The sequence below is a fragment of the Lucilia sericata genome, unplaced genomic scaffold (assembly GCF_015586225.1).
Source record: "Lucilia sericata isolate MDLA Ls3-8-SP2 unplaced genomic scaffold, ASM1558622v1 Contig002837F_arrow, whole genome shotgun sequence".
NCBI classification, from domain to species: domain Eukaryota; kingdom Metazoa; phylum Arthropoda; class Insecta; order Diptera; family Calliphoridae; genus Lucilia; species Lucilia sericata.
Window position 1 is genome coordinate 27501 of NW_023996529.1, and position 12528 is coordinate 40028.

General features: G+C 26.5%; 1 protein-coding gene across 1 annotated transcript in view; it reads right to left on the reverse strand.

Annotated features, from left to right (window-relative positions):
• LOC119614380 (transmembrane protease serine 9-like) overlaps positions 1-3269 on the reverse strand; it is a 5016-nt gene extending 1747 nt beyond the window's left edge. Inside the window, exon 1 of the mRNA XM_037970512.1 lies at positions 3105-3269. Coding sequence (XP_037826440.1) covers positions 3105-3171 — 67 coding nt within the window. The 5' untranslated portion in view covers positions 3172-3269. The remainder of the gene's footprint in view (positions 1-3104) is intronic.
• Between the last annotated feature and the right edge of the window lie 9259 nt (positions 3270-12528).

Consider the following 12528-nt stretch of genomic DNA (forward strand, 5'->3'; position numbering starts at 1 on the left):
ATTTTAAACGATTATTCGGATAATTTTATTCGATTAATCATACAAAATATTTTTTTAATTGATTATTCGAATAACTTTAGTCGATTATTCATTCAAAATTTAAAAAGAAAAAATGCTAAAACATTGAATTTCAAAAAAAAAATTTATTCGATTAATCGGATAATTTTATTCGATTAAATGAATAATTTTCGTATCAAGTTTATGAATTAAAAAAAAAAATAATCGATTATTCGAATAATTTTAAACGATTATTCGGATAATTTTATTCGATTAATCATACAAAATAAATTTTTTAATCGATTATTCGAATAATTTTAGTCGATTATTCGTTCACAATTTAAATAAAATATTACTTTTAATCGATATTCGAATAATTTTAATCGATTATTCGTTTTATTTTATTCGATTAATCGGATAATTTTAATCGATTAAATGAATAATTTTTACGATTGAGTATATGATGAAAAAAACGAATAATTTTTCCAATTGAGTTTATGATAAAAAAATTTAAGAAGAAAACTATATTTTTAATCGATTATTCGATTAATTTTAAAAGATTAGTCGAATACTTTTAATCGGTTATTCATGCAAAAGTAATTTAATAATGCTAAATATTGAATTTTCAGAATAAAAAATATTTATTCGCATAATTTTAATTGATCATTCGAATAATTGTAAATGTTTAATCGATTAATTTTAATCGGTTATTCGTACGAATCGATTATTCGTATACAATTTAAACAAAATTAAATAAAATAATATTGTTAATCGATTATTCGAATAATTTTAATCAATTATTCGTTTCATTTTATTCGATTAATCGGAGAATTCTAATCGATTAAACGAATAATTTTCCCGATTGAATTTATGATGAAAAATTTAAGAAATATTTATAATCGATTATTCGATTTATTTTAAACGTTACGAAAAAATATTTTTTTGAATAATTTTAATCGATTATTCGAATAATTGCAAACGGTTATTCGTACGAAATTTAATAGAAAATGCTAAAATTATAGGAAAAGTTTTAGTTGATTATTCGAATAATTTTAAACGATTATTCGAAAAATATTAAACGATTATTCGAATAATTTGAAACGATTATTCGAATAATTTTTAACGATTTAATACAAAATAATTAAAAATATTAAAAAATAAAAAAAAAATTAAAAAATTACAAAAAATTGGATAATTTGAATCGATCAATCGAATAATTTTAACCGATTATACGAATAATTCTAATCGTTTTTTTTTAACAAAAACTACTTTTCTCGGTAAAAAATCAAATTTCCTTAAAATACTCACATTTTTATTCGATAAATGGACGAAAATATGTTTTTATTCGAATAATTTTAATCGATTAGTCGAATAACTTTAATCGATTATTCGGATAATTTGAAACGATTTTTGCAATAATTTTAAACGTTTTTTTTGTTTAACAAATATAAATTTGAATTTTATAAAAAACAATTTTATTCGATTAATCGAATAATTTTAATCGACTCTATGTTCAAAATTTTCCAAAAACAAATATTTTCACTAAAAATCAAATTTGCACCAAAAAATTGTAGCGATTATATTAATTTTATTCGATTATTCGAATAATTTTCAACGATTATTCGTATATTTTTTATTGTTTATCACGAATCATTGTAATTTGAACTTTTGAAAAAACATACATTTGAATTAAAAATTATATTTGCACAAAAAATTAGTTCTATGATTATTCGAATAATATGAATCGATTATTCGAATAACTTTAATCGATTATTCGGATAACTTGAATCGGTTTTTGTAATAATTTTAATCGTTTCTTGTTTAAAAAATATAAATTTGAATTTCACAAAAAAAAATTTGTTCGATTAATCGAATAATTTTAATCGATTCTTTGTTTAAAACTTTACAAAAACAAAAATGTTCACTAAAAATCAAATTTGCAGCAAAAAATTCGTATAATTTTAATAAAACTTTTCAAAAATAAACATTTACACTAAAAATCAAATTTGCACTAAATAATGTTTATTCGAATAATTTTTAATCGAATAATTTTAATTGATTATTCGAATAATTTTTTTATAAAACTTTTCAAAAACAAATAATTTTCACTTATAATTAAAATTGCACTAATGTTTGTTCGAATAATTTTATTCGTATAATTTTAATCGAATAATTTTAATAGATTAATCGAATAATTTTTTATAAAACTTTTTAAAAACAAATAATTTCACTTAAAATTGAAATTGCACTAAAAATTTTTTATTCGTATAATTTTAATCGAATAATTTTAAACGATTAATCGATTATTTCAATAATTTTAATAAAATTTTCCAAAAACTAATATTTCCACATAAAATTCAAATTGCACTAAAAAATTTTTATGCGTATAATTTTAATCGATTATTCGAATAAGTTTTAAAAATTTTCAAAAACATATATTTTCACTAAAAGGCAAATTTGCACTAAATAATGTTAATTCTAATAATTTTAATCGAATAATTTTAATCGAATAAATTTAATCGATTAATCGAATAATTTTTTTTTGTTAAACTTTTCAGAAACAAACATTTGCACTAAAACTCAAAATTGCACTAAAAAAAATTTTTATTCGTATAAATTTAAGCGAATAATTTTTTCGAATAATTTTAATCGAATAATTTTTAACGATTATTCGAATAATTTTTTATAAAAATTTTTAAAATTCTTATGATTTATTTGCTTTGCACTGTTTCCTTCTTTTCTTTCCATAACTTTCTCACACCTATTAGTGTTGCTATATTATGCCAAAGTTAGAATTTATTTTACAAAATTTATGCATTTAAAAACATGTTATTATTAACACTTTGTTAATTAGGATTTGTTAAGAATGTTTAATTATTGTTTGTCTTATTGTTTTAAAATTATTTTTTAACACCAAGCGTATACGTGATAAATACAATAAATATTGTTAATTATACGCCTGGCTTAAGAGTTTATTAAAAGTAATAAAATGTTTTTGTTTAGATTTTTTTTTTCAAATTTTGTTTTAGGGTTTAAGACACTTTTTATTTTAATTATTTTTTTGTTATTTTTTTATAATTTTCTTTTTTTTGTTTAAGAAAACTCACAGCCAATTTGACTTTCTGCATTTTTTACTATTATTGTTATGACTAAAAACCAAAATAATTTAAACATTTTTTTTATTATTATTTTTTGTTTATTTATTTTTTTTTAATTTGGAAAAACTGCACTGATGCTGTTTTAGAACTTAACTGATGGTGCAAAAGTTTTTGTTTTATTTATTTATATACAAAAAAAATTGTTAACATAAAGAACCACAAAATGTTCTAAACATGTATAGGGGGGCTTAGAAGAGCTTTCAATAGGTTCTTTGTTTCAGACTATAAACAGAATAACAAAAAAAGTGAAACCTGTATAACAAGTGATAAGAAGAGAGCTCACAGTATTTATGTTTTAAGATGTTAAATAATAGAATTTATTTCATTATTAAAAACACACACTCTTAATTAATAATTAACACACTTAAACTAAAACCAAAAACACACACACACTCACATTTAACTCACTAAACTGATTAAATAGGTGTTTTCTAATGAAGAGTAGGAAAAAACCACCAACAAACACAACTGTTAACACTGACAGACGGAAGTAATCTAAAAAATTTTATCAACACAACCCCCTCAATAGTAGTTGCAGGCGTTTTGCCACATTTACTACACATACACTTGCATAGCTATGTTTTTACTCTGCTGCTCTAACTCTTTGGCCAAGCAGAGTATGTTTTAAAGCAGCTACAAGTTAAAAAGTTTTCGTAATTGGGAGTTCTTTTGATACCCATACAACTACACTAACATTAACACTTTAATATTCCTTTAACATTAAGCTTTAGACAAGCATAAACAAGCTTTAAAAACACAAAAACAAAGCTCTCTTTTCAAACCAAAAAGGGTTTATTAAAACAGTTTAATAAAAAGTAAACAAACCTAGTTACAGGTGCAAAGAATACTCTCTTAATAATATAAGGAAATGTAAAAAAACAACAATAACAAAAACAAAAACTGTTAGTAAGCTACTAGGTGATTGGGTTACAATTACATGTTTGACAAAGCAAAACATAAACAAAATAAAAAACTAACTGTCTTCTTCTCTTGCTATTGTTTACAAACAAACTAAAACTTAATTGGCAACGCTATTAGACTTTGACAATAAACAAACCAATAAACATATGTTAATCATTCCATTAGCATGTTTCTATTATTTCTCAGAATTTTAACAATAATATTGTTGCTCTTAAAACAAGTTTATTAACATTATACGGGTCATCATTTATAATTAAACAAATAATTACAATAACAACAACCACACAACAATGATTATGCACTCTCCCTTTTTTGTGTGTGTTAAAGATAGTAGAGGAAGAATCCACATGTAAACGTGACGCTACGTAAAACAATTCCACTGAAAGAAAAAAAAACTCTTACTCAATTACTTTATATGACATTGAAATTGTTAAAATTATTTAATAAAAATAACAACAAATAAAAACAAAACATAAACGTTGTCATCGGTCGTTAAACTTTTTTTTTGTTAAAAGTTTTGTTGAACAAAAAACACGCTTTCGCATAGACAATAGTTGAAAAAAACAATAATACAGAGGTTCACTAACCATGGTCCAACTAAAAATGGGTGCGTTAAGAATTTCACGATTATTCGAAGAATTTCAAACGATTATTCGAATAATTTTAATCGATTATTCGGATTATTTTTGATTATTTTAGTCTATTTATTTAATAATGAATTTTAATCGATTATTTGAATCAATTTAATCGATTATTAGGATAATTTTAATCGATTATTCGAATAATTTTAATCGATTTTTTTTAACAAAAATTATCATATCTACCAAATAATTTTAACCGATTATTCAGATAATTTTAAACGATTATTCGGAAAATTTTAATCGATTATTCGAATAATTTTAATCGATTATTCGAATAATTTTGATCTAATTTTTTTAACAAAGAATTTTAATAATAATTTTAATTATTTGAATCAATTTAATCGAGTATTCGGATAATTTTAATCGATTATTCGGATAACTTTAATCGATTATTCGAATAATTTTAATCGATTTTTTAACAAAAATTACTTAATCTACCAAATAATTTTAACAGATTATTCGGATAATTTGTAACTATTATTCGAATAATTTTAATCGATTATTCGAATAATTTTAATCGATTATTCGAATAATTTAATCGATTATTTGAATAATTTTAATAGATTTTTGGAATAAAATGCAAATTTTTTATCAAATAATTTCAATCTATTAATCGGATAATTTTAATCGATTATTCGAATAATATTAACCCATTATACGAATAATTTAATCGATTATTCAATTTATTTTAATACACTTTTTAATAAAAAGTAACTAATTTTTACCAAATAATTTTAGTCGATTATGCGAATAATTTAATTTTATTATTCGTATAATTTTAAACGATTATTCGGATAATTTTTATCGACTTTCAAACAAATATGTAAAACACAGTTTGATAAAATAGGTTTAATCGATTATTCGGATAATTTTAATCGATTATTCGAATAATTTTCATCGATTATTCGAACAATTTTCAACGATTATTCATCAAAAATTAAAGAAAAATCTCACTAAAATTCAACAAATTTTATGAACTTATATTATGAAACAGTATTTCTAATCGATTATTCGGATAATTTTAATCGATTATTCGAATAATTTTCAACGATTATTCGTCATAACTTAAAGAAACATGTCACTAAAATCGAAAATTCATCAAATTTTATGAACTTATGTATATTATAAAACAATTATTCGGTTAATTTTTAACGATTATTCGAATAACTTTAATCGAGTATTCATTTTATACTTCAGAAAAATTGATTATTTGGTTAAAAATAATTTGCCAAAAAGAATAATAAAATTATGTTTTTATCGATTATTCGGTTAATTTTGAACGATTACTCGAATTTTAATCGATTATTCGTATATTCTAATTTAATAATTAAAAAATATATTATTTTTTTGTATTCTGTTATTTTTCACTTCAGTTGTGGATATATTTTGATATTAATTTTAAAAATATTTTTAAACGGATAATTGGATATATTATTCGAATAATTTTAGACAATTATTCCTCAAAATTTTTTTCAAAATCGTAATTTTAAATTGTATTTGCTCTAAAAACTAAAATTTATATGCGATTAGTCGATTTTTCGAATCGAATAATTTGAATCGATTACTCGAATAATTTTAATCGCTAATAATTTATTGTTTTCTGCTATTATTTCACTACATTAAAAGCTATTGTTTTTGATACTAATTTTAAAAATATTTTTAACCGAATAATCGGATAATTTTATTCGATTATTCGGATAGTTTTAAGCTATTATTCGCTAGAATTTTTAAATAGTATGTATACCAAAAACTAAAATTTGTATTCGAATAATTCAATACTTTGAATCGATTAATCGAATCATTTTAACCGATTATTCGGATAATTTTAAAATTTTTTTTGCATTTTTTTTCCAAAATTGTATTGGCACTGTAGTGAGTCACTTTTTATTTCATACGCCCACAAAAATCAAGTTTAAGCACCTCTGGCCAGGAAAGACAACAATTACATTTTACCAAAACAAATAAAAAAACTTCACTACGTAATAATTGTATCGTAAAAACATAAAACAATTTAAATATAAATATATTCCAACATGAACGACCTTCACATTGAAGTCAATAAATAGAAATTATTATTATTTTGGTGCGTTACGCTACAGTTTACATGAAATGCATTGTTAGTTGGTTGTTTAATTTGTTATTTACAGAGTTTTAATTATACAACATATTTTTGATTAGTTGAATAATAACTTTAAATAATAATAAAAATAATAATAATAATAATAAAAACTTTAATATATTAGTCTAGTCTATAGTCTAGTCTATAGTCTAGTCTATAGTCTAGTCTATAGTGTAGTCTATAGTCTAGTCTATAGTCTAGTCTATAGTCAAGTCTATAGTCTAGTCTATAGTCTAGTCTATAGTCTAGTCTATAGTCTAGTCTATAGTCTAGTCTATAGTCTAGTCTATAGTCTAGCCTATAGTTTAGCCTAGAGTCTAGTATATAGTCTAGTCTATAGTCTAGTCTATAGTCTAGTCTATAGTTTAGTCTAGTCTATAGTCTAGTCTATAGTCTAGTCTATAGTCTAGTCTATAGTCTAGTCTATAGTCTAGTCTATAGTCTAGTCTATAGTCTAGTCTATAGTCTAGTCTATAGTCTAGTCTATAGTCTAGTCTATAGTCTAGTCTATAGTCTAGTCTATAGTCTAGTCTATAGTCTAGTCTATAGTCTAGTCTATAGTCTAGTCTATAGTCTAGTCTATAGTCTAGTCTATAGTCTAGTCTATAGTCTAGTCTATAGTCTAGTCTATAGTCTAGTCTATAGTCTAGTCTATAGTCTAGTCTATAGTCTAGTCTATAGTCTAGTCTATAGTCTAGTCTATAGTCTAGTCTATAGTCTAGTCTATAGTCTAGTCTATAGTCAAGTCTATAGTCTAGTCTATAGTCTAGTCTATAGTCTAGTCTATAGTCTAGTATATAGTCTAGTCTATAGTCTAGTCTATAGTCTAGTCTATAGTCTAGTCTATAGTCTAGTCTATAGTCTAGTCTATAGTCTAGTCTATAGTCTAGTCTATAGTCTAGTCTATAGTCTAGTCTATAGTCTAGTCTATAGTCTAGTCTATAGTCTAGTCTATAGTCTAGTCTATAGTCTAGTCTATGTCTAGTATATAGTCTAGTCTATAGTCTATAGTCTATAGTCTAGTCTATAGTCTAGTCTATAGTCTAGTCTATAGTCCTAGTCTATAGTCTAGTCTATAGTCTAGTCTATAGTCTAGTCTATAGTCTAGTCTATAGTCTAGTCTATAGTCTAGTCTATAGTCTAGTCTATAGTCTAGTCTATAGTCTAGTCTATAGTCTAGTCTATAGTCTAGTCTATAGTATAGTCTATAGTCTAGTCTATAGTCTAGTCTATAGTCTAGTCTATAGTCTAGTCTATAGTCTAGTCTATAGTCTAGTCTATAGTCTAGTCTATAGTCAGTCTATAGTCTAGTCTATGTCTAGTCTATAGTCTAGTCTATAGTCTAGTCCTATAGTCTAGTCTATAGTCTAGGTCTATCGTCCTAGTCTATAGTCTAGTCTATAGTATAGTCTATAGTCTAGTCTATAGTCTAGTCTATAGTCTAGTCTATAGTCTAGTCTATAGTCTAGTCTATAGTCTAGTCTATAGTCTAGTCTATAGTCTAGTCTATAGTCTAGTTATCTATAGTCTAGTCTATAGTCTAGTCTATAGTCTAGTCTATAGTCTAGTCTATAGTCTAGTCTATAGTCTAGTCTATAGTCTAGTCTATAGTCTAGTCTATAGTCTAGTCTATAGTCTAGTCTATAGTCTAGTCTATTCTAGTCTATAGTCTAGTCTATAGTCTAGTCTATAGTCTAGTCTATAGTCTAGTCTATAGTCTAGTCTATAGTCTAGTCCAACGTTTCCCAAATGGGGGTCCGCGGACCCCTAGTGGTCCGTAGTAAAATCCTAGGGGGTCCGCTAAGACGAACGAAAAAAACATTTTTTTATTTTTTCGGTTGTTTATCAGGAAGAAGCTAGGTCCTACAAATTTATTGTATAACTTTTATAAAGTAAAGTATTGCGTGATTTGTAATTTTTATTTCCTGTATATGTGCTGAAATAATGGTTTTTATTTCAGACAAATAATACTCTGCCTTACAATTAAATTAGGGATACTGGTATTCCGGAGTATGAAGTTCAATTCAAAGACAAGCTTATTACAGATTTAAGTTTATCAAATTGTAAGCAAAAGTGTTCTTGTTTGAAAGGACTAAAATTATATATTTTCAAAACAGAGGTGACTCTTTATGCATCTCTTTATAAATATTCCAATCCGACGTGATACATTGATTTTAACTTGATTTTGTCGACCAATACATATTATTAAATTAACATCAGAAAATCCATAGCGTTTCGCGTAAATATGTAGCCAAAAACCATGAAGTAAAATAATTCGTTGGTATTTTAAAATTCAAATTTAAGTTCCAAATTCACAGTACTTTAACAAAGAGTTCAAATCATATATTATGCGGATAACGTACTCCGCAACAACATAGAAGAAGTCCAACTTTCTTATATTATTTTCCCGAAAACTTAGCTCACTTACTCAGTTCACCCTTTGCAATCGCAACAAATTTTTGAAAACGTGACTCCTTAAGCACATGTGACAATATTTGATAAAGAAACCTTTTCGCTACCTTGAAGAAAAATGAACATGAAAGATCTCACGATCATAAAATTAAACATCATGTTAACATATCAACAAAGAAGTCATTCTATCTTCAAAACATGCAATTGAAAACCTATCTGAAATATTATATATTCTCAATGTACGGGAATATTTTATAGATATGACATCTCTACATTTATTAGACCTAGGGATTAATGGACTAGGTCAATTTTCGGATGGACAATTATTTAGAACAATAAGATATCAAAATATGTATGGGGGTCCGCGAAATTAAATAAGTTCTTCCAGGGGTCCGCGAAGTAAAAATCGGTGGAACCGCTGGTCTAGTCTATAGTCTAAGTCTTATAGTCTAGTCTATAGTCTAGTCTATAGTCTAGTCTATAGTCTAGTCTATAGTCTTAATAGTCTAGTCGATAGTCTAGTCTATAGTCTAGTCTATAGTCTAGTCTATAGTCTAGTCTATAGTCTAGTCTATAGTCTAGATAGTCTAGTCTATAGTCTAGTCTATAGTCTAGTCTATAGTCTAGTCTATAGTCTAGTCTATAGTCTAGTCTATAGTCTAGTCTATAGTCTAGTCTATAGTCTAGTCTATAGTCTAGTCTATAGTCTAGTCTATAGTCTAGTCTATAGTCTAGTCTATAGTCTAGTCTATAGTCTAGTCTATAGTCTAGTCTATAGTCTAGTCTATAGTCTAGTCTATAGTCTAGTCTATAGTCTAGTCTATAGTCTAGTCTATAGTCTAGTCTATAGTCTAGTCTATAGTCTAGTCTATAGTCTAGTCTATAGTCTAGTCTATAGTCTAGTCTATAGTCTAGTCTATAGTCTAGTCTATAGTCTAGTCTATAGTCTAGTCTATAGTCTAGTCTATAGTCTAGTCTATAGTCTAGTCTATAGTCTAGTCTATAGTCTAGTCTATAGTCTAGTCTATAGTCTAGTCTATAGTCTAGTCTATAGTCTAGTCTATAGTCTAGTCTATAGTCTAGTCTATAGTCTAGTCTATAGTCTAGTCTATAGTCTAGTCTATAGTCTAGTCTATAGTCTAGTCTATAGTCTCTAGTCTATAGTCTAGTCTATAGTCTAGTCTATAGTCTAGTCTATAGTCTAGTCTATAGTCTAGTCTATAGTCTAGTCTAGTCTAGTCTATAGTCTAGTCTATAGTCTAGTCTATAGTCTAGTCTATAGTCTAGTCTATAGTCTAGTCTATAGTCTAGTCTATAGTCTAGTCTATAGTCTAGTCTATAGTCTAGTATAGTCTAGTCTATAGTCTAGTCTATAGTCTAGTCTATAGTCTAGTCTATAGTCTAGTCTATAGTCTAGTCTATAGTCTAGTCTATAGTCTAGTCTATAGTCTAGTCTATAGTCTAGTCTATAGTCTAGTCTATAGTCTAGTCTATAGTCTAGTCTATAGTCTAGTCTATAGTCTAGTCTATAGTCTAGTCTATAGTCTAGTCTATAGTCTAGTCTATAGCTAGTCTATAGTCTAGTCTATAGTCTAGTCTATAGTCTAGTCTATAGTCTAGTCTATAGTCTAGTCTATAGTCTAGTCTATAGTCTAGTCTATAGTCTAGTCTATAGTCTAGTCTATAGTCTAGTCTATAGTCTAGTCTATAGTCTAGTCTATAGTCTAGTCTATAGTCTAGTCTATAGTCTAGTCTATAGTCTAGTCTATAGTCTAGTCTATAGTCTAGTCTATAGTCTAGTCTATAGTCTAGTCTATAGTCTAGTCTATAGTCTAGTCTATAGTCTAGTCTATAGTCTAGTCTATAGTCTAGTCTATAGTCTAGTCTATAGTCTAGTCTATAGTCTAGTCTATAGTCTAGTCTATAGTCTAGTCTATAGTCTAGTCTATAGTCTAGTCTATAGTCTAGTCTATAGTCTAGTCTATAGTCTAGTCTATAGTCTAGTCTATAGTCTAGTCTATAGTCTAGTCTATAGTCTAGTCTATAGTCTAGTCTATAGTCTAGTCTATAGTCTAGTCTATAGTCTAGTCTATAGTCTAGTCTATCTAGTCTATAGTCTAGTCTATAGTCTAGTCTATAGTCTAGTCTATAGTCTAGTCTATAGTCTAGTCTATAGTCTAGTCTATAGTCTAGTCTATAGTCTAGTCTATAGTCTAGTCTATAGTCTAGTCTATAGTCTAGTCTATAGTCTAGTCTATAGTCTAGTCTATAGTCTAGTCTATAGTCTAGTCTATAGTCTAGTCTATAGTCTAGTCTATAGTCTAGTCTATAGTCTAGTCTATAGTCTAGTCTATAGTCTAGTCTATAGTCTAGTCTATAGTCTAGTCTATAGTCTAGTCTATAGTCTAGTCTATAGTCTAGTCTATAGTCTAGTCTATAGTCTAGTCTATAGTCTAGTCTAGTCTAGTCTATAGTCTAGTCTATAGTCTAGTCTATAGTCTAGTCTATAGTCTAGTCTATAGTCTAGTCTATAGTCTAGTCTATAGTCTAGTCTATAGTCTAGTCTATAGTCTAGTCTATAGTCTAGTCTATAGTCTAGTCTATAGTCTATCTATAGTCTAGTCTATAGTCTAGTCTATAGTCTAGTCTATAGTCTAGTCTATAGTCTAGTCTATAGTCTAGTCTATAGTCTAGTCTATAGTCTAGTCTATCTATAGTCTAGTCTATAGTCTAGTCTATAGTCTAGTCTATAGTCTAGTCTATAGTCTAGTCTATAGTCTAGTCTATAGTCTAGTCTATAGTCTAGTCTATAGTCTAGTCTATAGTCTAGTCTATAGTCTAGTCTATAGTCTAGTCTATAGTCTAGTCTATAGTCTAGTCTAGTCTATAGTCTAGTCTATAGTCTAGTCTATAGTCTAGTCTATAGTCTAGTCTATAGTCTAGTCTATAGTCTAGTCTATAGTCTAGTCTATAGTCTAGTCTATAGTCTAGTCTATAGTCTAGTCTATAGTCTAGTCTATAGTCTAGTCTATAGTCTAGTCTATAGTCTAGTCTATAGTCTAGTCTATAGTCTAGTCTATAGTCTAGTCTATAGTCTAGTCTATAGTCTAGTCTATAGTCTAGTCTAGTCTAGTCTATAGTCTAGTCTATAGTCTAGTCTATAGTCTAGTCTATAGTCTAGTCTATAGTCTAGTCTATAGTCTAGTCTATAGTCTAGTCTATAGTCTAGTCTATAGTCTAGTCTATAGTCTAGTCATAGTCTAGTCTATAGTCTAGTCTA